Here is a 22,588-nt window from a genome sequence, read left to right on the forward strand (position 1 = left end):
CTCAGGGACAGTTGAGAGGGTGGGGCCTCAGGCTGAGGTGTCTTGAATAAGGAGGCGTGGCTAGAAGAGGGGGAGGGGCCTCGTATAAAGGGGCGGTGCCAGCAGGGGTGGTCCCAGGTTGGGACCTGTGTGAGGAGGGAGCAGCCACCCCGGCTGCCCAGGGAGTGTAACAATGTACCGGGTCAGAGCAGGGCCCATCCAGCCCAGTGTCCCGTCTGCCGACAGCGGCCAGTGCCAGGTGCCCCAGAGGGAGTGAACAGAGCAGGGAATCACCGAGTGATCCATCCCCTGTCGCTCATTCCCAGCTCCGGCAAACAGAGGCTACGGACACCATCCCTGCCCAGCCTGGCTAATAGCCATTGATGGACCTGTCCTCCAGGAACTTATCTCGTTCTTTTTTGAACCCTGTTATAGTCTTGGCCTTCACAACATCCTCTGGCAAAGAGCTCCACAGACTGACTGTGCGTTGTGTGCAGAAATACTTCCCTTTCTTTGCTTTAAACCTGCTGCCTGTTACCAGGGCAGCTGGGCTACAACTCCTCACAGGAACAGAAAGGGGTGGCCGTTTTTAATGTGGGGACTCCCGGCAGCATGGGCCCAGGTGTGTCCTGGGCTGGGGTCAGGACAGGGAGGGTAACGTTTACCCTCCCCTCATTCAGGGAATATGGGGTTTAGTTTAGGGCAATAACTCACTTCTGTGTTTTAACCACTGCACTACTGCCTCGGAGGAGGGGGCGGGCAGCAGAGCAGGGACAGTAAGTGCTAAGACATCACAGTAACACCAGGAGTAGGGTTGCCAACTTGCTAATCACACAAAACTGAACACCCCTGTCCCGCCTCTTCTGAGGTCCCATCCCCCCATCTCCATCCCTCCTCCCTCTTTCCCCCACCCTCGCTCTCTCCCTCACTCTCCCCCACCCACACTCACTTTCACTGGGTTGGGGCAGGGGGTTGGGATGCGGGAGGGGGGTGAGCTCTCCAGCTGGGGGTGTGGGCTCTGGGTTGGGGCCAGGAATGAGGGATTTGGGGTGCAGGTGAGGGCTCCAGGCTGGGGTAGGAGGGTGGGCGGAGTATGGGCTCTGGGCTGGGGTTGCAGGCTCCAGGTGTGGCCAGAAATGAGGGGTTCTGGGTGTGGCAGGAGACACCAGCCTGGGGCAGGGGATTGGGGTGTGGGGTCCTGGCAGTGCTTCCCATGGCTCCAAGAAAGCGGCCGCCTCTAGATGCATGGGCAGCCAGAGAGGCTCCATGCACCCACAGGCACTGCCCCCGCAACTCCCATTGATCACAGTTCCCAGCCTAGAGGATCTCCCAGTCAATCACAATCTCCAGTGGTAGTGGTGTGGCTGCCACTAAGGCTACCCCAGCCCCACACCGCTCCACTGCAGCTTCAGGGCACCTGGGGCTGGGGTCTCCCTCTGCACACGCTACTCCTGCCTGCAAGCACCCCAGAGCTCCCATGGGCCAGGAGAGCTGTGGGGACAGTGCTTGCAGAGAGGGGCAGCGTGCCCCCCATCCTTCCTACCCCAGGGGCCGCAGGGGCGCGTCGGCCCCTTCCAGGAGCGGTGGGTGTGGAGGCAGTGTAGGCAGGGAGCCTGCCTTAGTCTCACTGCTCCTGCCACCAACCAGCTGCGGGGAGGTTCCAGACTTGACAGTACACTTTGCAGCGGTTACACAGTAATGTGGTTGCAGATAGGGCTTAAAGCAAAACTGGGATTGTTTTAAGTGTGATTTTGTACTTAGAAATGGCTTGCTTAAAACTAAAATTAGCAAATTCCCAAGGGCAGCCAGTCAGTTGTGAACTATACACAGACCCACCTGTCTGGCATATACACACCTGCTCCTGGGCCTGAGCAGCTCCTAAAGCAAAAGAGCAGAGAGGAGGGAATTTATTGTAGGGTTAACTTTAACCTCTCTTCTCCCCATTGCCCTGGGAGCCATTAACCAGCTCTAACCTTTCTACCTTTCCTTTAGGCTCTGAGCGATGTATTGAACAGAGGGCCTGGAGCTGTATCAGTGCAGATATAAAAGAAAGCTCCCTAGAAACTATCCTTAAAGGACAGAACAATTTTTGACTGTGGGTCTTCTTTCTTTTGAAGTTTAAGAGTAGCAATGATGTATTACACAGTGGAGTCGTATCTTACACGGGGGTTAGGTTCTAAAGTCAGCGCATAAGGTGGAAATCGCATATAGTCAAAATTACCCTTGAAAATCCCTTAAATCGCCCATAAACTACAGTATACTGGATGTGGTGGTGTATACAACCCTGTATAGTAATATGTATAAGAGTGCATATGCAAAATATAATTTTACAATGCTGTATTTTTAATTACAGAGGGTAATTACAGGGGGTCATCAGGGCTTGATGTCGATCCAGGAAATGGAGGTGACAGAGAGCGAGTCTTAGACAAAGTGGTTGGCTCTGGTTCAGCTTGAGAAGTTGATTGCATAGGCTCATCTGCTGCTGGCTGTTTTTCCTTGAAAAACATGGTGATTGGCAACTGTTGCTGTTGTCTCTTCAGCTGCTCAAACATTTCTTGATACAGTCTCAAATCGCCCGTAATACTACGTGTGATTTTGAGGCTTCGGTCCATAGAGGGATCGTATTCAGAAATTAAATCATTCAAGTGTTTCACTGCTTGGAACACTTCAGCAAATTTATGAAGATTCCAACTTGCTGGCTCTTCCTGTTCGTCGTCGTCATCTTCGTCTTCTATAGACGATTTTATCAGTTCCTCTAACTCTTTGTTAGTCAAAGTTTCTCTATGGCTCTCAATTAATTCTTCAGTTTCTTCCTCAAGGGTGTCAACGAAGCCATCACCACCCACTTGCCTAGCCACGTGAACAATGCGTTTCACTTCTTTGTCAATGGTCGGGAAACCCTTAAAATCATTCACACATTCTTTCCATAGGTTTCACCAACATTGTGCATTGACTGTTTCAGGTTTGATTGCATCCATTGCCTGTTTAATATAGTGATGCAATCGGCAATGTTGAAGGACTTCCAACACTCCATCACATTAAGATTGGGATCAGCATCCATAGTGCTATGTATCTGTAAGAATGCAAGCCTTGTGTACGTGACCTTGAAATAGCGAATCACGCCTTGGTCGAGAGGTTGGAGAACGGAGGTGGTATTGGGGGGGGGGGGGGAGAAAGAATTTCAACATTGTTATGTGCAAACTGGAGTGCCGCAGGGTGGCCAGGAGCATTGTCTACAATCAGCAACACAAAGTCTTATCACGCACCTGGCTTGTCACCTTAGCAGTTATTGGAGCACTTGATGCCACGGCTTGACTAATTTGTCTCTCTCGAATCTTGATGGCATGGATGCTAGATTTGTTGTGGCCATATTTACGTGCCATGTTGGTGACCGACATACCGTCTCTCAATAAGTCCAACACAGACAGTTTTTCCTCCAGCGCTGGAACAGATCACTGTTTCTTCGGTTGAGCACCAGATGAAGTAGTTGGCTTGCGTTTAGGGGCCACGTTGTATGAAAAATACATATCTTTAAACACTAGAATCACACTCAGCACGGCGAGATGCTCACACTATGAGACACACGAGGGAACTAAGACCGACCGAGGGAACAGCAGATTCACATCTCCCATGTCACGCTCACTCCGGGGCATACGCTCATTGGGTAGAATCGCCCGCACTATTTACAGGTATCTTGTTTTTCTTTTTTTTGCTGAGCGCATATAGTTGAATTTGCATAAATTAAATGCGCGTATGATGCGACTTGCCTGTAGTATCATTTTTTGGCTTTTGATTTACTATATATAGACTTGACAATAACAGGAAGTTTTGTACTTAAAGACTGAAGCAGTTGAGATACTGTCCCTTAAATTCCTAAAAGGAAGTGAGTTTTTCACAATGACTTGACTTTTTTTTTTTTTAATATAATTAGTCATTACTTTGAAATAGATAATTGCTCCTTAGAAAGTTGCAACCTGCCATTTTCTGGTTAAAGATAATGGTTTTGGGGAATATGGTAAATTAAAAAAAACAGTAATAAAATACAATTGATATGTTGTGCAAATGAATATTTTGTGCAGCCACATGCTATCTTACTAAAATCATTAGGCCAAATTCACCACTGGCATAAACTGGTACAGCGCCACTGAAATTGTTAAATGGTGAATTTGGCCTCTTATGGTTTAGTGCAGTGGTTCTCAACCTATTTACCATTGTGCGCCACATATGCAGCTCTCTGTGTGTTACGTGGGCCACATTCACACAATATAGATAGGGCCTTACAGGTACTGTGTGAGGATGTCACATGGGCTGCAGCTGTGTGCTGATTGGGCCGCAAGCAGCCCATGGGTTGAGAACCACTGGTTTAGTGGAACTAGACAGGTGAGGGGGAAGGTTTTTCCTCCCAACTGTTGAGGAGATTGATGGAGACAAAGGTGTAAAAGACCAGGAATTCCTCAAACTAAAGAGAGAAAAGGAAATGGTATCTAGGAGGGGAAGGAAGTAAGACAGAGCGCTTTAACCTCCAAAACCAGGAAGCCAAGTGACAGACCACAGGCTGCAGCTCTATCCAGAGAGGAAGAAGTAGGACAAACACTCATTGTAGCTATTGTTAACAGGATTATAGCACAAAAATATAACTGAAGATAGAAAAAGTTGCTGCTCTGTACAATATGATGGAATATGTTTAAAATGGAATTTGCAAAGCTAGATAACAATTCATCAGTACTGTAATTTCATCTCAGTATTTTCATTGACCCAATATTCTTAGTTAGCACTGAACCATCTCACATTATGCTGGCTATCAGTCACTGCCCTGAAAACAAATAGCAAACATCTTCAGCAAATGAGCTGATCTACATAGGTCTGGATAATAGCATTGTCACAGTCTCTTCATCTAGGTATAGAATTGTTAAATTTCTTCTCATTCACCTGTTTGCGTGAGCGCTAAACAAACCCTAAGCAAGGCTCTTCCCTGCAGTCTACTGATCAGTTTATGCAATGTTAGCAAGAGACCTGGGAATTCTTGTTCTGTGGCTCATTTTTCACTCTGCTTCATGCTTTTAAAGGGATGGGATTTAATTAAAATGAACAGACCAAAACACCCAGACCAGCCAACAGGGAAACAGGCTGAAAGGCAGGCTGGGAGAGTGCACTAAGATGACTATTGTTATTTTAAATAAAAGGAACTTTAAAATTGAGGTTTTATTACAAGTTAAATAATTAAAATACAGTATAAAATGTCAGTGCTCTGTGTCTTATCAAACTTATTTAGAAATTCAATATTTTTTACAACTTAATACAGTGAAAACTGGTTCTACATGTCTGATCTGTATTTAATATCAATAGATTGTACTCTGAATAAAATACTGTAACATTCTGAAGGTGCTACGCTCGGTACAAAAATATTTTTACAGTAACTTAATAGCTTTATCTAAAAAACAGATTAGCTGCATCTAGAATTCATGGAGAGTTGCCTTCTCTCAAGAGGAACTGCTCGATGAATTGCTGAGCCTTCCTCTTCTCAGTTACATCAGGTGTAGGATGTTGGGGAGGAGGTCGCAGCAACAAGCCACCAAATATACTAGCTGCATGAAAGACAATAAAAGCCAGTCAATAGCCAGATGTCAATGATAATTCCTCCCAAAAGAAAACTGTGGCGCAGTTGGATTCCACTTGGGGATGGGTGGGAGAGGAGGAGGAGCGGGTAGTGCAAAGTTGGCCATCACAATTTTTCCTTTTTTCGGCAGCACTTTTTAATGTTCATGCCAATAGAGGGTGTTTTTTGGTGTGACAATGCCTTATTTTCTGCTTTTCTGGCCGAAGTCTGATTCCTGCCAGGTTACATACCAGGCACCAGAAATAGCAGATAGCAAGGGCCCAACTAATGCAGTCATTTCAGAGAAACACGTGGCTTGTTATATGAACTACTACAAGGCCCCACCGAGCAGACTGGTCACTTTGTTCACCTTACCGAGAATATTCACATCCAAGTGGTTTTTCCCTGAATTTTTCAGTAGTTCCCGTAAAAACGCCACCAGATAGTTAAACACATTTTTATGGCACATGGGCAGCATGGAGACAACCTGGAAAGAAAGTAAGAACTTTACTGTGAAAAGCCACCAAGAGAATGGCTAGAAGCTCAAAGCATCAATACAATTACACAAGCCTTAATGATACATAATAAAAACCAGGAGCCCCAGTGCTAGGTACCTTCTAGAGCCATGAGACTATAAGCCGGTTGGGGTTTGAGCCCGTTATCTGCATGGCACAGAACACTCAAACTCCATGTTCATTTAAGGCATTATGTTAACCCTCTGCAGCAGTGCCTGCATTACCTGACGGCTCAGCGTGTAATTGCTGGCACACTGCAAGCAGTTGTTGTAGAGGCTGTAGCAGATAACAGGCTCTGGCAGGCTTTCCAGGAACAACAGCAGGGCCTCAGCTACTGAATGGTTGCTGCCGACTGACCCGATGATGGTTAAAGAAAAGGTAGTGCAGTGATCTGGTTTGTTAGCATCTCGGCTGAACCTTTAATCATTGGTGAGGTCTCACCACAACTCCCAAACATGTTCATAGCTGGTAGATGGAGTCCTGCACAGATACAAAAATGTGTATCCGCATCCGATCCTCAAAAATGGTCTGTGGCTATGAATGGATTTGCAGGGCTCTCCTCACCATGGCACCCCCCTGCCAGAGCCTGGTCAGGGAGAGCCGCATGGGCTGCTGGGGGGAGTCTGCGCGAAGTCGCAGACTCTCCACCTGCCCTGGGTGGGAGGCCTGGGATTCAGGGACACAGGCCGTGGGCTGCTCAGGCCCCCCGCCCAGGGCAGGTAGAGGGACCCAGGCTCCCCACAGCTGCCAGCGTGGCTCTCCGGCTCTGGCCAGGGGGGCGGCTCAGAGCCACAGCCCAACCATGGTAAGAGACAGGCGGGCAGCCACGATGGCCCCTCCACCTGTCCTGGGTGGGGAGCCCGAGCAGCCCCCGGCCTGTGTTCTTGACCCCCAGGCCTCCTTCCCAGGGTAGGTGGAGGATCTGCGCTGCTGTTCCTCACAGCTGCCTGCCCAGCTCTTACTGTCAGAGCCCTGTGCGGATACAAAATTTGTATCTGCAGCTGCGCTATCATCCGTGAAAATGGTCCACGGCTATAAAGCGGATACCCACGGATTTTCAGGGCTCTACTGCTAGAGTTTGTACTATCCTGACTGATTCCACATAGCAAACAAATGACAGGTATAAATGGTCCCAGTACCAGTCACTATTCTATTCTACACATGTTCTTACACCACGCTAGTCTCTCTAGGATCTGAACACCTTCCAGAAGTATATTAAGCAACGTGACTAACTTCTGTCATGTGTTTGTTCTCTCCTCCTTTCCTCAGGGGAAGATGCGTGTGCAGTGGAGTGTTTTATAGACTCAGACTTTATAAATACACATATTGCTATATGTTTATGTTAGAGAAGAAAAGGTGGGAAGGTTTGGGATGGGCCTTAATTCCTGAAGGAATTCACTCCAGTATTGGGGTGGCCCCAAGCAAGCTTGGTCATCCTGCACTGACCAGCGGTCCATTTAGCAAAGACCTGGCAGACACATTGTGACTTGATACAATCAGTGCTAAAGAAACACATCTCAATTAACAGAGTTCAAGGGACAATACAATGTAATGGAGCACCCAGGGCTGCTTGAGGCTCCAAGTGTAAAGTGGCTCCAGCACAGGATACACAAATCAGCCTCACTGAACATTAGTTCCAAAGGATACGGAGTGTATCGAGCATTGCTGTATCCAAGCAGTCTCGGATCTGCTCAAATTCAGATCTTAGGCCTGGTTGCTGAAACAGGTCTTCCTGCAACAGAAAAATCACAGATGTTGGAGTCACAGAGAGGGAAACAAACAGAATAATCTGTTATGATGCTATTTACTGTAACCATGTGTGAGCCATACTTTACCCAGAGACCCCACAATAGGTGTACAAGGTGCCATGAAAGTCTCTCCAGACTGGTGCATATCAGTAGGCACCACATTGTCAACCATTCTAGTCCAGGTTACTGTATTGCAGTACGAAACAAAGCAAAGGAAAACAGCTGCTGACATGCATTACTTGGTTCTTTACACAAAGCCAGTCTCCTTCACTCTCAGTGCATTCAAGGGGCTCGTGCCTCTTGTCACACAAGTCTCCTTTATATCTCCTTACACTTGCGAGAAGGGACTCTTCCCACTTCTGGCTAGTGTCCACACTGCTAGCATCAACAAAAGCTGGTAATTTCCATGATGTTCTTCAAAACTCAGCTAAGTGTCCGGCAGAACAAAGGGCGGTTTCTCAAATGCAGACACTGCCTACCTGCTGGGAAGCATTGCGGTACAGATGATCCACCATCATCCACAGCTCTTTGGGGATGTCCAGGGGCTTCTCATCCCGAAAAATGTCATCACTCATCTGTAGCGGCAGCAGGGTCTGCAAAGGAGCAAGCCAGACTCTTACTGAAGTCTGCAAAGCACTGAGAGTGAGAGACGGGGGTGTCAGAGTTAAGGAACATTATAGAGTAGGGCAGCCTCACCAACTGGTCTGAGTATAGACTAATACAGCACACACAGTACAGTACCCCCACCTGAAAGGATGGCAAACTGCTTCACATACATACACATGCACACACAAAACACACACATTTCCAGTATGGCACCATCTAAATGAAATAACAAATGGGCACCAAATGCACACCAATCAGGAGAAGGCCACTGACATGGAGGTAGATCTCTACTCATAGGAAAAGGGCCATGGGATCTTTAACACCAGGCAAGAGCAGACAGAATCTCATTTTTTAACATTCTGCATGGAACTCAGATAGCTCAAAGAGCCCGGGTGCACTGCATCAGAGAACAGAAGTTGCATCAACCAAGCCAGCCCCTTCTGGGATTAAGGGAACAGGTGGTGTCAACGTGATTATTGGAGATAAACCCCATAATAGTAATAAAAGGAAACAGGGCGAATGCCCATTAACACTATGAGACAAGGGGGCAGCTGGAGGTTTAATAGCCTGGCACTGAGTGGGGGTTCTACTGGGCTTGGAAGAGCAAGCTTCCCAAAGATCTGCAGCTCCCTCATTAACCTACCAGTTCTCGAATGGACTCTGCTGACATGTCCCGGATAGGTTCTCTCATGTAACACAGTGTCTGGATTGGAGACCCAAAGCAGCTGGGCAGGTAATTTCCCATCACAGACAGGAAATAATCCTTCCCCCTGTCAAGGTGCAAAATCAGAATGTCTTCGAGTTTCTCTTCCCCGGAGTTCAAACGTGTAGCTGTTGATTTATTAACAAACAGTTCCAATTCGATAGTCATTTCAGAATCTGCAGGAAGAAAATAAACATATGCTCAGTAAATACAGTCATGAAACTGACAAGTCCTAGCAAATAGCAGATTAAAACAGGGGCCATGACAGACTCCAAACAGAAACAAGCAAGATACTGGTTTATTAATATGGGATGAGTAGTTAGAAGCAGAATCTTCTGGAAGAGTCAGTCACCTGGTAACAGAAAGCCCTTACTGGGGTTTGCAATCAGCCACTCTTTGCAGTAGTTGTCTTCATCCAGTTTGTTGATGAATTCAAACTGGCAAGGCACTTGTCCATTACGGATAGTAAAGGTCTCCACCTGCAGCTGCATGTACTTCACATCCTCGAAGAAGAACTAGGAACAAATATTGCAGCATCATCATCTCTTGCTTCTCCATCACCGCCCACAACCGGCAACTTCCTCAAAGAGCAGGGAAAGGTCTTCCTCTAGAACATTCATGTGTCTCAGCTACTTAATCATTAGTTACTGAGCTATCGGCCATGCCTGAACATTAAACACCCAGCTCCCGATGTTAACTGTGACCTGCCCAAGCTGTGTGTTTCCCAGGAACCCAGGTCATCTGTGCCAATCAGCCTTGTGGGACAAATTCATTGCTGGTGTAATTCCACTGAAGCTAGAGCTACACAGGGGACCTTAAATGCTCCATTTGAATAGATTTTCTGGTATCCAGCACTCCAAGCAGAGACATTCACGCAGTCACCTTCTCCAGAGGTCTCACTAGTTCGGGGTTTATTAGGTTTTTTGTTTTTAAGAACAAGTTAAAGTGAGAGATACAGTTATTCCCTCCGTGTCCCAGTTGGGTAGTGCAGGGTGGTGGTGACTGTTTGGGTTTTTGAATGGAAAGTACCTGTTCCCAGCAGCTATGGAACATCTGTGCAAGCAGCAGAATTTTGTAATTCACTCTACAAATAGTGAGCATTCTACTTTGCACTCACTGGTACCAACTGCTTTACATCCTGGATCCCAGAGCCTTTTAGCAGGCCTGGGTCAGGACTCTCATTCACAGAGGGGCAAAGGGAGGCTGAATGGGATCGTGACTTGCTTTGGGCCTCACCATGACTCTGCAGCAAACCCAGGATTAGAACTACGGAGCTCCTGATCGCCAGTTCCATGCTTATTCCTCTATCTAGTAAACTTCCCAGGAATAGACCCTACGAGTCCTGACTCGCAGCCCCCGGTGCTAACAATTACACTGGACTACCTCTTGGTTCTAGGATTCATTTCTCCCTTGAACTGATGGCCCTGGGAGGGGAAGTATGGGAACATGTCCTACCTCCCTCTGGGAAAGGATCACCGACGGGATGCTGGCATTCTCCATTTTATCCAATGAGCGCACTATTTCCTCAAAGGCTTTTCGGTACAGCTCCTCATTCACAACCTTCACCTGAAAGGGGGAGACACCTCACCAATGGGCATTTACTGTGTCTCTGCAGGAGAATTGTAACAGTCTGAAACATATGGAGCAACCTGATTTTATTACCAAAAGCAAGTTAAAATGGAACCAGTTTCCAGCCTTTACCAAAGAATGCATACAATGCAGGAAAGCGCGCCTTCATGGTCTAATGTGAACAAAACGGGCCAGTGTCTCTGACCCAACATTTGCCCACTGCTGGGCAGGCTTGTGGCTTTGTGGAAGGCTGCTCCACCTAGCAGATAAAATCAGCCAGCCTGCATTGGGATTGGTTTGTTAAAGTCTGGCAGCGAATTACACTCCTGTCTGCTGATGTAAATGCTGCAAGTTTCCAGGGACATAGATAAAAAGGAGGAAACAAAGCATAAGGGGATATTCATAAACAACTACCTATTTCTGCTCATGGATGAGCTCACCTGCATCTTGCCAGGAGCAACAGGCTCAGTCGCACCTGTGTTTTACCGAGAACAATGGTCCCATCTCAGGGCACTGTTATCAGGGCCAAGCTATAGGAAGCACAAACACAGAGCAATAGCTTATAAGGGAAGAGAAAGAATCAGGATGGCTGGCCGCTGTGACTGCCTTAGGGAGAAGGTTAGCATTGTTACTACTATGAATAATGGTGCACCTACCCCAATGTCAAAAATGGAGCTCACTGGCTTATGGTCACTGTTTTTCAAAGTCATGTGGCTGCGATAGCTCAGCTGAGAAATATTCTTCCCTTTCCAGAGGATCCGATCACACCATGCTGGGGCACGACACTTCTCACTAAAACAGGAAGTCACAATTAAAGCTTTCCCAGAAGACAGTCTTGGGGGAGTAACAGTGCAAGACAGATTAGAACTTTGCCAGGAACAGGCATCTCTCCAGTGGCAGAGGTTTAGTCGGTGCTCTACCAGGACCTGCAGCTTGTTTCCAAACAACCTCAGTGCAAAGCTGCAGAGGGTGGGTGTGTCTGTCTACGTATTTCTGTACCCTCAGTCACCTTTGTTCTTGTTAAGGGGAGCAAGTTTTCCCCCCCCTCGACATTATATGAGAAGCAGCATTTAGAGACTATCCTGAATTGCTTCAGACTGGAGGGACTTTGGAAAAAGCAAGAAAGCTCCCAGTTTTAAAATTAAATTTTCCTCTTAACATTTCTCCTTTAACACCATTGTGCAGAATCAAACATTCTGACTCTTGCAGCCAGAATCTACAATCCAGCCAGAACATACATGAAGAACATATGCATCCAGCAGTCTTTTGAGGGATGCACGTAGGTATCTGCAGTAAGAAAGCACTCTTTGTGCCAAGTCAAGCCAAGCCAGGCAGGATTCTACTGGGCATCAGCAAATAAAAGATCTCCAAAATTCTGTTTGAAAAGGAAGAAAGTGATGCATTGGAAAAAGCTTCAAAACTAAGGAGATCAAAGTGTTTATTCCTGGCAGGGGGTAGGAAAAATCCAGCAAACATCAGAGTCAGAGCAGAGGGGACAGCACAAGTGCCCACAAACCTAGTGATGGGATTCCCAGTCTTCCAAAATGTGTCCAAGGATTTACCTTGGCATTGGACTCAAAGAAACAGTTACTCTCCTGTACAGTAACTGTGGTTCTTCGAGACTGTACACACACATTCCACTTTAGGGTGTGTGCATGCCTGGAGCACTCCAGCCAGAGACTTTTGGTCAGCAGTACCCATTGGGATGATGCACATACCTTGTGTATCCTTGAATCTTCAAAAGAATGCATGAAGGGCAGGGTGGAGCGGCTCACCCATTCCTTTGCACCGGAATCTTGCTGTTATCTGAAGTAGCAGGGATCAAAGGCAGGGTCACGGAATATGTATTTGTAGAGCGTACCTCGAAAAACCACAGCTACTGTACAGGTAAGTAATTGTTGCTTCTTCACGTGCTTATACCCATGTATATTCCATTTTAGGTAATACCTAAGCAATGCCCCTTTAGCGGTGGAGACTCGGAGTCAACTGAAACAGCAACAGACTTTCCTTCCAAAGTTTGCATCAGCTCTGGATGCTTTGATGATGGCATAACTGTGAGCAAATGCATGTACGGAGGACCATGCAGCGGCTCTGCAAGCGTCCATGATTGGAACCTTTCTCAGGAAAGCCTCTGAGGTAGCCGAAGCCCTGGTAGAACGTGCGGTAATTCTTGCTGGAGATGTCACATTTGCTAAGTCATAACAAGTCCTGATACATGAGAAGATCTTTGTGCTGAAAGAGCTTGTCCTCACATCTGTTCAGTGTGAGCCACAAAGACTCAGACAGGAGCTACATAGCCTTGTTCTGTCAATATAAGACGAGAGTGCTCTGCAAATGTCCAATGCCTGTAACCTCTTCTTCTCCTCATGAGCGGGCAGTTTCAGAAAGAACATCAATAGATTTATTATTTGATTTAAATGGAAATCTGACACCACTTCTGATAGCAATTTCAGATGAGGCCTTCATGAAACTTTATCTTTACAGAAAACCATACACGGAGGTCCTGCCATCAGAGCCTGCAGCTCCTCTCCTAGCAGATGTTATTGAGGCTAAGAACGCTGTCTTAATTGGCAAGTGACAAAGAGCAAGAGGCTATGCTGATAACAGTAAGCTGTGAGGCATGACCGCAAGCTCCAACTGGTAGCTCTAGGAAGACAAAAGGAACTGCGAGATGACGGGGAGGCCCCTAATCTTTATACCCTCAGCTGTAAGCACCAGTAGTAATGGGTATCGCTGACCAAAAATCTCCAGCCCAAGTGTGCTGGACACGCACACACCAAATGTGGAAGATAAATCTGTACAAGCATTTGAAAAAAAAAAATCAGAAATTCTCTCACTTCCTTAGGTCTGTTAGATCTAAAAGCTCTTGTAGACTTGTTTTTACTGCCTTAAACAATGCATACAGGAGCTAATGGACAGGAATGACATGGCGGCTGAGGTTGTACACACGGCATACCTAGTGTCCCAGTCATCACAGCCAGTGTCATATTTGTAGGTTGGCTGGAAGGTAATCTTTCCCTCTGTAAAGCCATCAAAGACAGCCTTCGCGTCCATCTGCTTCTTCAACTAGTAGGGAAAAAAGCCAAATAGATGAAAACTTAAATTGTTTAAACAAGTCCTTCTGGAGTCCCGAGTGGGGAAAAGAGCACCATATTCTAGGAAAGTGATAAAAGTGTGTGCAGGTATGTGCACAGATACACACGTCCCCCATCTGTGCACACACAATCTAACATTTGTGCTGCCATTTCCAAAGGAAATCTCCATAGACACATAGGAATGAAAATGGCAGATTTTTCTAATGTTAGAACTTTTGAAGTGTGATAATAGTATTTTATGCAGAGTCTTACATTTCCTGGCCAGGAGGGACTATTACGACCATCTAGTCTGACCTCCTGCGTAACACAGCCCAGAGAGAATTTTCACCCACGGATTCCTGTATCGAACCCATTGTGAAAATGCATATACACACAAATGTCTTGTTGATTCATGTATCGTAGGTCTCACTGTAATACTAGGAGATTAGCATTTCACTACTTATATTTTTTCTAGATGAGAGACGGAACCCAGGTATTCATGGGCACAGACACACCTACGCCCACCCTTCATAGGAGGAGGAGCTGGGCACTCACATTAACCTTCATGAGAACCACACTGGACAAGCAAATCAAGGGACGCGTAACTGATTAGTTGCGTAGCTTTCACACTCCCCTAGGCAATACTACCTAACTCTCTGAGCAGCCCTTATATCCAATACCTCAAAGGGCTGACTTCCTCCTGCCAGGTTGTGGTGCCCTGCCCCACAACCAGCTATTAAGGAGGTGGGTGGATTGTGACCTGGTGTACGAGGTGCATGCTGAGGCCAACTGAGCCACGGGAGGGACCGCTGCTCCTGGCTCAAACTCTTCTGTGCAAGGACAGCAGCCATTTCAGATCATTCCATGGACATCAAACCAACCAACCCAAAAGCAGCTTCTAATGCTGCGAACCCCGAAAGCCAGGGTTAGCTATGCTGTCAGGGCCAGTGTGCAGGTGATTTTCAGAGCAAACGAGAGTTTCATAAGCCTCCCACTAAAGAGGAGTCATTTTCCTAGGAGCATAGGATGTGGGGCCCACCTGTCCTCTGGGAGGACACGTCTGTACCTGGTCATATTGATAAAGATCTTGAAACTCCTCCTTTTCAATGTGCATCTTCATCTTTTCCAACCCCAGCGGCTCTAACCTGTAGTTGAGGTCCCCAAGCCACAGGATGACACTGTAAGGACAGCACACAAGGGTGAAATCCCTGTTTGACAGAGTCAGCTACTGTAGTCTCTACAAGCAGCCAGAAGGGCTTCTCTGTCTCCTACAGGTGTGCCCCGGCTGCCGTGCCCCCATGCAGCACTGTATCTCACCCTGCTGACAGTGCTCAGAACCAGGCAGCCTCAGCCACATGTGAAGGGGAAGCCTGATGAAACCACAGCTTCCTGAGCAAGGGAGGGTTGAACAAGCCACAGACTGCTGCCCCAGGCACCTCTGCAGAAATTCAGCTGCACATCATCAGTATGTGCAGCAATATCCCAATGGCACAGTGCTCTCTGCGCTGAGCTGTTTAGGACCCAGTTAATCCCAAGCACAGTTCTGCAGTGTCTCCATGCTAGCAGGGCTACCTTAGCATCTAGCTCTGTCTGCAGACTTAATTACCAACACTGCCATGATACAAGCACATAAAGGAAACTCAGAACTCGTGAAGAAAACATGCCTCCATATTAACTGGGCAATTTGGCAAGGCACAGTGCACAGTAAATTAATGTGTCTGGAGCTTCCAAGAGCCAATCCGGCACGTTAGCTTCATCCTCACTCCCTGGAATGAGGTATTTCATCAGGGACAAGCTTCCCAAGGGTCACTAGCGGAAAGGAAAGAAGTCGGGGGCTAGGTCTGCCAGGCCACCATAGCAGAGACACAGCAACCACTTCCTGCCCAGACAGTCCCACCACCCAACTGCCGCCTTCCGGCTCCTGTTGAGCCAGGAGGCCAAGAAATCTGAATTTTAACCCCCTTTAACATTCCAATGCAATTTCGTTTCTCTGTATTTAGAAAAGGGGCACGTGTGCATGTGAAGGACTGGGAGGCGGAAGTACTTTGATAGTACTTTTAATCTTCCAACACGCTATGAAAAAAACTAAGCCTCCCAGCCCCCTGGGGAGGGAAGTATGTATTCACCCCATTTTACAAATGGGGAAAACGAGACAGTGACAGGGAGCCGTTTTCAAAGCTAGGACTAGAACTGACAAGTTCCTGGCTCCATGGCCTGTGCTCAGACTACTCGACCACACCTCTCAAGCTCCTGCCAGGGAATTGCTTACACCAGAAAGTGTAGCCAGCCACCCTGATACAGCCCATCACTTGTCCCATCAAAGCCAGAGACCAAGCAGTGAACTGTCGTGATCCGATGGATGTACACCTTGGAAACATACTCGTGTTTGTTTATAGTAAGGGGTGGCAAGTTTGGATCCGACTGGCAGAACTGCATCCGAGAGCAGATGTCTTTGAAGTCTTGGTTCCTCCGCTCGTACTCCTCTGTATGAGCTGCGAGGTGAGAGTTCACAATGCACACGCTGGTGTTGTGGAACTTGAACCGTATAGCAACTCCACCTTTGTTACCCTAGTAGGCAGGAAGAGAGGAGACTGGTTGTGAGTTTTCCTGGGACTGTAGGTGAACTAATGTCCACTACTGTTACTGTCAGTTTAGACAACCCAGAGGATTTTGGCACAGTCAGTCTGGCTCCAGGGGAAAGAGAAAGGCTCAAAACCCAAAGGAGAATATACACAAACCTCAGAGAGTGAGCCAGCCCATGCCCTTCCATCACTGTGGGAGGGATGGCAAGTATGAGCATAGTACACCATGCAAACAGCAGCAAAGCAGAGCAGGAGGGTGCACGGAATTCGATTTGCAATTCAGGACACGGCTCATATGACAGCACATTATACCATTAAGAGTAAGCTGGTTGGCTGCTTTGGCAAGTAATTAAAACTGCCAAGTAACAAATTGGTTCTTTGAACACAAACCATAAAGAATATTTTGTAAGATGACGAGGCAGCTTTGGGCCATGCTCAGAACTGCCCTCACCATGCAGCATCTCGGGGATTACCAGAGGGGAGGTTCTAAGGGCAAAGAGCTGGTCCATATCATCTTCAAAAAGCTTATGAAATCTCCCCGAGAAGAACTGAACTCGGTTCTTCTGAGCAGATGCCTACAACCCAGCCTGGTTTCCATGCTGATTTCAAACTCTCGAGAGTCAGCCCTGCACTACATGCAATCAGGCAGGTACCAAAGGCGAGATTCTGCGTCACTCTTACATGCCCTGGGAGCACCCTGTGTCTCCTTGAGAGACAGATGTATCCAGGCCTCCTTTAGCTGCAGGAACAGTCATAGTGACTCAGGGCCAGGGGAACAGGTATTCAGGGCCCTCCCAAAGACAACCTCCCACCACCTGCCCATGCACACACTGCATTCCTACCATTCGCCCCATGATTCCAGTCCCCACTGTCTCAGTTTCCACCTCGGAGATATTCAGAGCATGGTCTGCCTTCACGTATAACAGCAGCATCATCCCAACAAGTCGTACAAGCTTCACCTGAAAGAGAAAGCCAAAGGCATTGCGATAGCCAGGACTGTTTCTCAGGGGAAAACCTCACCCCACCCTGTTGTGAGCTCAAAGTATAAACAACCCAAAATATTAATGTTCCAACACTGTTCTTCCAGGGAGCCACCCACCTGACACATGGCGCACACAGAGGTGCTCCAGCAGCACAACACAGGACAGGAGTAACTGGCCCTGCTCAGGGCAAGCAGCTCAATACCCCAATCACTGCTTGGGGGCGAGGCAGCCCCAAGAAAGTATATGCCTGGATCGGAGGTGAGAAGAAAAAGCCAAAGCAAAGATTTTAAGGAGCAGGTACCAAACCTCAAACAAAATTAACGCAATAGTCCTACTACAGGACAGTTCACTGCTTGGTGCTGCTGCTGAGCAGAGGTTGGCAAGTGCCAAGACACTGTCTATCCACTCATCTCAGCAGACCAGGGAGCTCAACTTGCCTGGTTGCTCCATTATGCCCCTCTCTAACCCAGAGTGTGAGGCACAAACGTCCTTAGCTCTCACTACTAATGCTTATGGGAATGTTCTCAGGAGGGTGTGACCATGTCTAGGAGCCTTGCATAAAAGTGCAATATACCACCCACACTGAGCATTGCTGGCCCGGCAAAAACCTACAGGAGACAGACACACTGGAAACAAACCAGGGGAAAGCAAACACGAGAAGATGCCTGACTGGAAACTGGTTTAAGTTTCAAAACTAACTTCACCCCCAAGCCACATGTACCTTTGCATATTTGGCGTCTGGGTGAAGACTATCAGTTACAGCTTTGAACCATTCTTCCTCCTTCGGTGTGTCATTGAAAAAGAAGGCTTCTTTACTCAGATCGAGCTCCTGGAAGCTGGGAGGGAGGGAGGAATACATGGGTGCATTCACTTCACTTGCTTTAACTCTCCCAGCCTTTTCTGCCGGGGAAGAGATCATTTATACTTTGTGCACTAAATGTGATTTTGGAACTGGAATTCTAATCCAGATATGTTGATTTTAGCAGTGCATTGAGTGCAAAAGTAAATGACCATTAGTATTAAAGTGACTTAACCACAGTGTGGCATAAAGCATCTAAAGTACACTATGCCAGTAGAGAGAACAAACCCTTCTGGAATAAGAGCCACTATAGATAATGCAAACGTCTTCGCTTTTAAACCCTTGTTTGCAAAGCTTTGGCTGGATAGCTACACACGACACATTCATCAGCCAGCTACCCAGAGAAGTTTCTGGAAGGGCTAGCAGGGAAGAAATACGCACCCAACACAGTAAACATCCGGAGGCTCAGCATCACGGCTCAGCCAAGGCAGGAGGCTCTCTTTGGGCGACTGGCCATTCACATTGTACGTTCCAATAAAAAACCTGCAAAGAGACTTGGGTTCAACAAAATCCTAGAGCTGCAATCCACGCCTGTGACAGCAACTTTCCTGCAGCATTTTATAGAGTGTATTTACTTTACAAAAGAACTACAAGCAGGGTTGCGTAGGAATAGTTTGGGACAATTTTCTCACTTGTTCTTTTATTCAGGAAGGGCTTGCTTAAAGAGATTTGAACCAAAATAAAGTTTTCAATACTAAACGTCATCTTTCATACAAACGGTCTCCCCAAAACCAGAAGCTATTACAGAGATAAATAATAAACAGAAGCCAGGGAGAGACAAGAATCCAAGGCAAAGGGAGATGTAGCATGTTCAGGTGAGTTCTGAAAAGAGACAAAGAATGAAGAAGATGTACAAAAAAGGCTGTTTGCTTAAGCAGGGGCTGTTCATGTGACAGCATGCGCCTCTGCAACTGTGTAAATGGAGGAGAGATACAGAAAGGCTGTTCCAGATGCCAGGGGCTAACGTCTATTTTCCCCACAAATTTCCCATTGCTGTGGATTTCAGGTGAAATTAAAATGTATGAGATTTACTTATTTTGCAATTATGCCTAAAATTGTACTCCCAAGGACAGTTGTTACCTGAAATTCTGGAGATAGGTATAGGAATCCTCTTTCAGTACCAGTTGAGATTTAACTATAGTATCTCTTAGCCCAAAATTCTGCTCTGATAAGATACAAGCGTTGTCTGTAACCATCCCGCTAGAGGATCGCACCATCTCAGTGGTTACATCCATCTTGGATTTACTCTGTCTGAAAGCAAAAAGAGAAGGCAAAACAAGACACTTATACACTCTGTGTGTCAGACAGCAAGCTCATCAAAACACAATTTAGATCTGGAAAAAAAAAAAAACCCAAAACAACCAATCCTCATCCTGCAAAGAAGGGATAATTTCTACTACTGAAAACTTGTTTCACATAAGTCAGCCTGTTTAATCATCTCAGCTGCGTGTGACAGAGCAAGGCTGAAATGAATATTTCTCAAGAGGACTCAGATCTTTTGTACACAAGTGTTCTACCAGTTTAACTACAGGGATTTAAAAGCTGAGTCCATCAAATCAGTGCAGCCTGTGTGTCTAGGCGAGGCCTCACTCACCCTGTTTCTGATGGAATTTAAATGGTGTGCCTTGCTTACTGGGGTGGGGAGCTGAAACTCTCCCCCCAGCTGCCTCCCTCCACCCAGCCCTCCCAAGCTGTTCATCCCGTCAAGGCCAGTCCCTGCACAGGACCCTCCCTGTGTGGGGGTGGGGAAGGGGGGAGTTTATTTAGTACTGTATGGTTTTCATATTATGTATTTAATAATGTTTTAGTGGATGGGATGTTATATTTTTGTTATAAAGCAGCAATCTGGGGGGGTCAGAGAAGTGGGAATGCCCTACAGACTAAAATTATTATTATTTCCTATTAAAAAAACAAGATGGGTGAGGTCATATATTTTATTGAACCAACCTCTATTACCTCACACCCCCACTTGTCTAGGGTTGCCAACTTTCTAATCCCACAAATCCGAACACCCTAGCCCCGCCCCTTCCCCAAGGCCCTGGAAACGGCCAGCAAGTCCGGCTCTTGCCCGCAGGCACCGCCCCCGCAGCTCCCACTGGCCGCAATTCCTGGCCAATTGGAGCGCGCAGGCGGTGTTCGGGGCAGGGCAGCGCACAGAGTTCTGTGCTCCCCCCTGCCTAGGAATCGGACCTGCTGGCTGCTTCTGGGGCACAGTGCAGTGCCAGCCAGGACAGGTAGGGACTAGCCTGCCTTAGCTCCAGAGCACCGCCAACCATACTTTTAACGGCCCGGTCGGCGGTGCTGACTGGAGCCACCAGGGTCCCTTTTCAACCAGGTGTTCCGGTCGAAAACCAGACACCTGGCTACCCTACCCTGGTCTCTCTAATATCTGGGACGACACAGCTACAACACTGCATACTATTCACTCTCTTGCTTTGCAAATACAGGCTGGCCAACAGGTGGCACTGGTGTGTACCACATGGCTGCCTTTCTCCACAATAGCTTCTTAGTTCAGACACATGAAAACCAGGAAGTCAAGGCAGAAAGTTTTACTGTCTTCCTCCTCCATGGACACGTGAACTATCACTTCACTGCTCAGAACTATTCTGGACAATCTATAAATAACTGCAGACACCCGCCCTCCGTACCCTCCGACCGGAGGGGGCCCCGCAAGGAAGGGGGCCCCTAAAAGTGGCAAAAAAAATGTTTCTGCATTGTAAAGGGCCCCGGACATATGTTCGGAGGGGGCCACATTCTTTGTTGCTACGGCCCTGACTGCAGACATCCCCCATCCTGTCTGGCACGATGCGTCATTTGCCACCAGTGTGCAATGATGCTCTGTGGAGGATGACAGCAGCTAAATACCCAAATATACAATGCCACCATTCCATTCTTCATTAGAACTTACAAGCATAGGTGCCGTGCACAACCAATCTCACAGTTTCCTTTGATAAGGAGGATTTAAGATATACTGTACCTAGGGGTAGCTTTATTATCACTGTTATGGCTCCAGCTATGATTAACTACGAGATTGTTTTCATTCTCATTGATGTCTTCAGACCCCACAACTGCTAAAAGAAAAACAAAAGCTTTACACAGAACAAGGGAACATGCCATACAATACAGTACTTACACACTAAGACAAATACAAGGAAAATCTATCCCACATTCCCAGAAAAAAAACAAGCTCTTATTTTAAGTGTGTTGCATTCCTCATGGGATAAGAAGGTTAAAAGGGTCTTTCCAAATACTGGCTATAATCCCACAAGCACAGTTCAGTGCTCCTAAGTAAAGAAAAAAAATACAGGAACATTTTGTTGGAGGATTTTAAGAATATGTACACAAATTACTATACCAGTTTTAAAAAAACAAAACATTTGATACACATGGGAGTTACAGACTACTATATGGATTTTGTAATATAAGAATTGGGAAGGAACCAATGGGAAAAGTAACATTCATCTGCTTGAAAAACTCAGAACAGTGACATAAAACAAAACAAAACAACAACAAAAAACAGGGGTAAGGGGGGGGGACACAAGGTAAAAAGTTTGGGGACCACTGCAGTATAGAGAAAAACTGCTCAAACTCCTTGTTTAAAACTCCTACAAGGCAATCAGGCCACACGACTGGCCTGTTTATAATAATCAGATGTTGCAGAAAAGGAACCTTGAGGAGCTGATAACTGATGCACCTTTGCTCTCATCGGTACCAATTTGTTTCCTCCTGAGCAAGTGCCTCACCACTAGATTGCGCTGTCACAGGGCTACCCATTATCTCTAGATCCCAGTATAAGGCCTCTGCAGTCCCAACATTGCCCAATCCCCCCTTCAAAACCTACACGTGTAATGAACCTTTGTCAAGTCCAAAGCCAGGCAAGAAACAGAGAGAAAGGAAAGAGAAACACACACCTCAGGTCAAGGGCTTCCATGTGTCTGCTGAAATATCCATAACAGAGCACAACTCACTAGTCACTTAGTCTGTCCCCACCCTGACCTGCTCAGTACAGAGTCCTTGGTGGAAAGCCAGCCCCACCTCAGCATAAGCAACATGATAAGCGCCAGATCTCAGCCTTGATACAAGGTGCACTTCACAATAAAGTACCAGCCACTATGCAAATTTAACTCATATATTAAACAAATCATTGTTGTGCAGTAGATCATTTTGCATTCCTCTCCAGTGATCACATTCCATACTTATAGGTGTCAAAATAACTATTTAATTGTGGAGCTGAGTTTTTTTCTTTTTTTTGTTGTTTGTTTGCAGCAGATACACAAATATCTTGATATTTTGACACAGGCCCACATGACATTCTCATAAGCAAACTAGGGAAGTTATTCCAAGGTGGGTGCACAACGGGTTGAAAACCCCATA

At 46.7% G+C, this 22,588-nt stretch overlaps 1 protein-coding gene across 14 annotated transcripts in view; it reads right to left on the minus strand.

Annotated features, from left to right (window-relative positions):
* Window positions 1–5,166: 5,166 nt before the first annotated feature.
* Window positions 5,167–22,588, minus strand: part of INPP5B (inositol polyphosphate-5-phosphatase B) — a 37,623-nt gene continuing 20,201 nt past the window's right edge. For 9 of the 14 annotated variants that reach the window (XM_039511388.1, XM_039511384.1, XM_039511387.1 and 6 more), the window contains 17 exons: window positions 21,192–21,282; window positions 19,295–19,465; window positions 18,596–18,697; window positions 18,077–18,191; window positions 17,215–17,331; window positions 16,171–16,358; window positions 14,857–14,968; window positions 13,673–13,782; window positions 11,373–11,508; window positions 10,603–10,713; window positions 9,500–9,662; window positions 9,088–9,323; window positions 8,318–8,431; window positions 7,738–7,822; window positions 6,315–6,442; window positions 5,951–6,062; window positions 5,167–5,564 (listed from right to left, as the gene is read on the minus strand). In XM_039511388.1, the coding sequence (XP_039367322.1) occupies window positions 5,440–5,564; window positions 5,951–6,062; window positions 6,315–6,442; window positions 7,738–7,822; window positions 8,318–8,431; window positions 9,088–9,323; window positions 9,500–9,662; window positions 10,603–10,713; window positions 11,373–11,508; window positions 13,673–13,782; window positions 14,857–14,968; window positions 16,171–16,358; window positions 17,215–17,331; window positions 18,077–18,191; window positions 18,596–18,697; window positions 19,295–19,465; window positions 21,192–21,282 (2,216 nt within the window). In that variant the 3' untranslated portion in view covers window positions 5,167–5,439. Of the gene's footprint in view, window positions 5,565–5,950; window positions 6,063–6,314; window positions 6,443–7,737; window positions 7,823–8,317; window positions 8,432–9,087; window positions 9,324–9,499; window positions 9,663–10,602; window positions 10,714–11,372; window positions 11,509–13,672; window positions 13,783–14,856; window positions 14,969–16,170; window positions 16,359–17,214; window positions 17,332–18,076; window positions 18,192–18,595; window positions 18,698–19,294; window positions 19,466–21,191; window positions 21,286–22,588 lie in introns of all 14 variants that reach the window. The other 5 variants (XM_039511386.1, XM_039511383.1, XM_039511392.1 and 2 more) reach the window with 2 other exon arrangements.

The sequence above is a fragment of the Mauremys reevesii genome, linkage group 23 (genome assembly GCF_016161935.1).
Source record: "Mauremys reevesii isolate NIE-2019 linkage group 23, ASM1616193v1, whole genome shotgun sequence".
In the NCBI taxonomy this organism is placed as follows: Eukaryota; Metazoa; Chordata; order Testudines; family Geoemydidae; genus Mauremys; species Mauremys reevesii.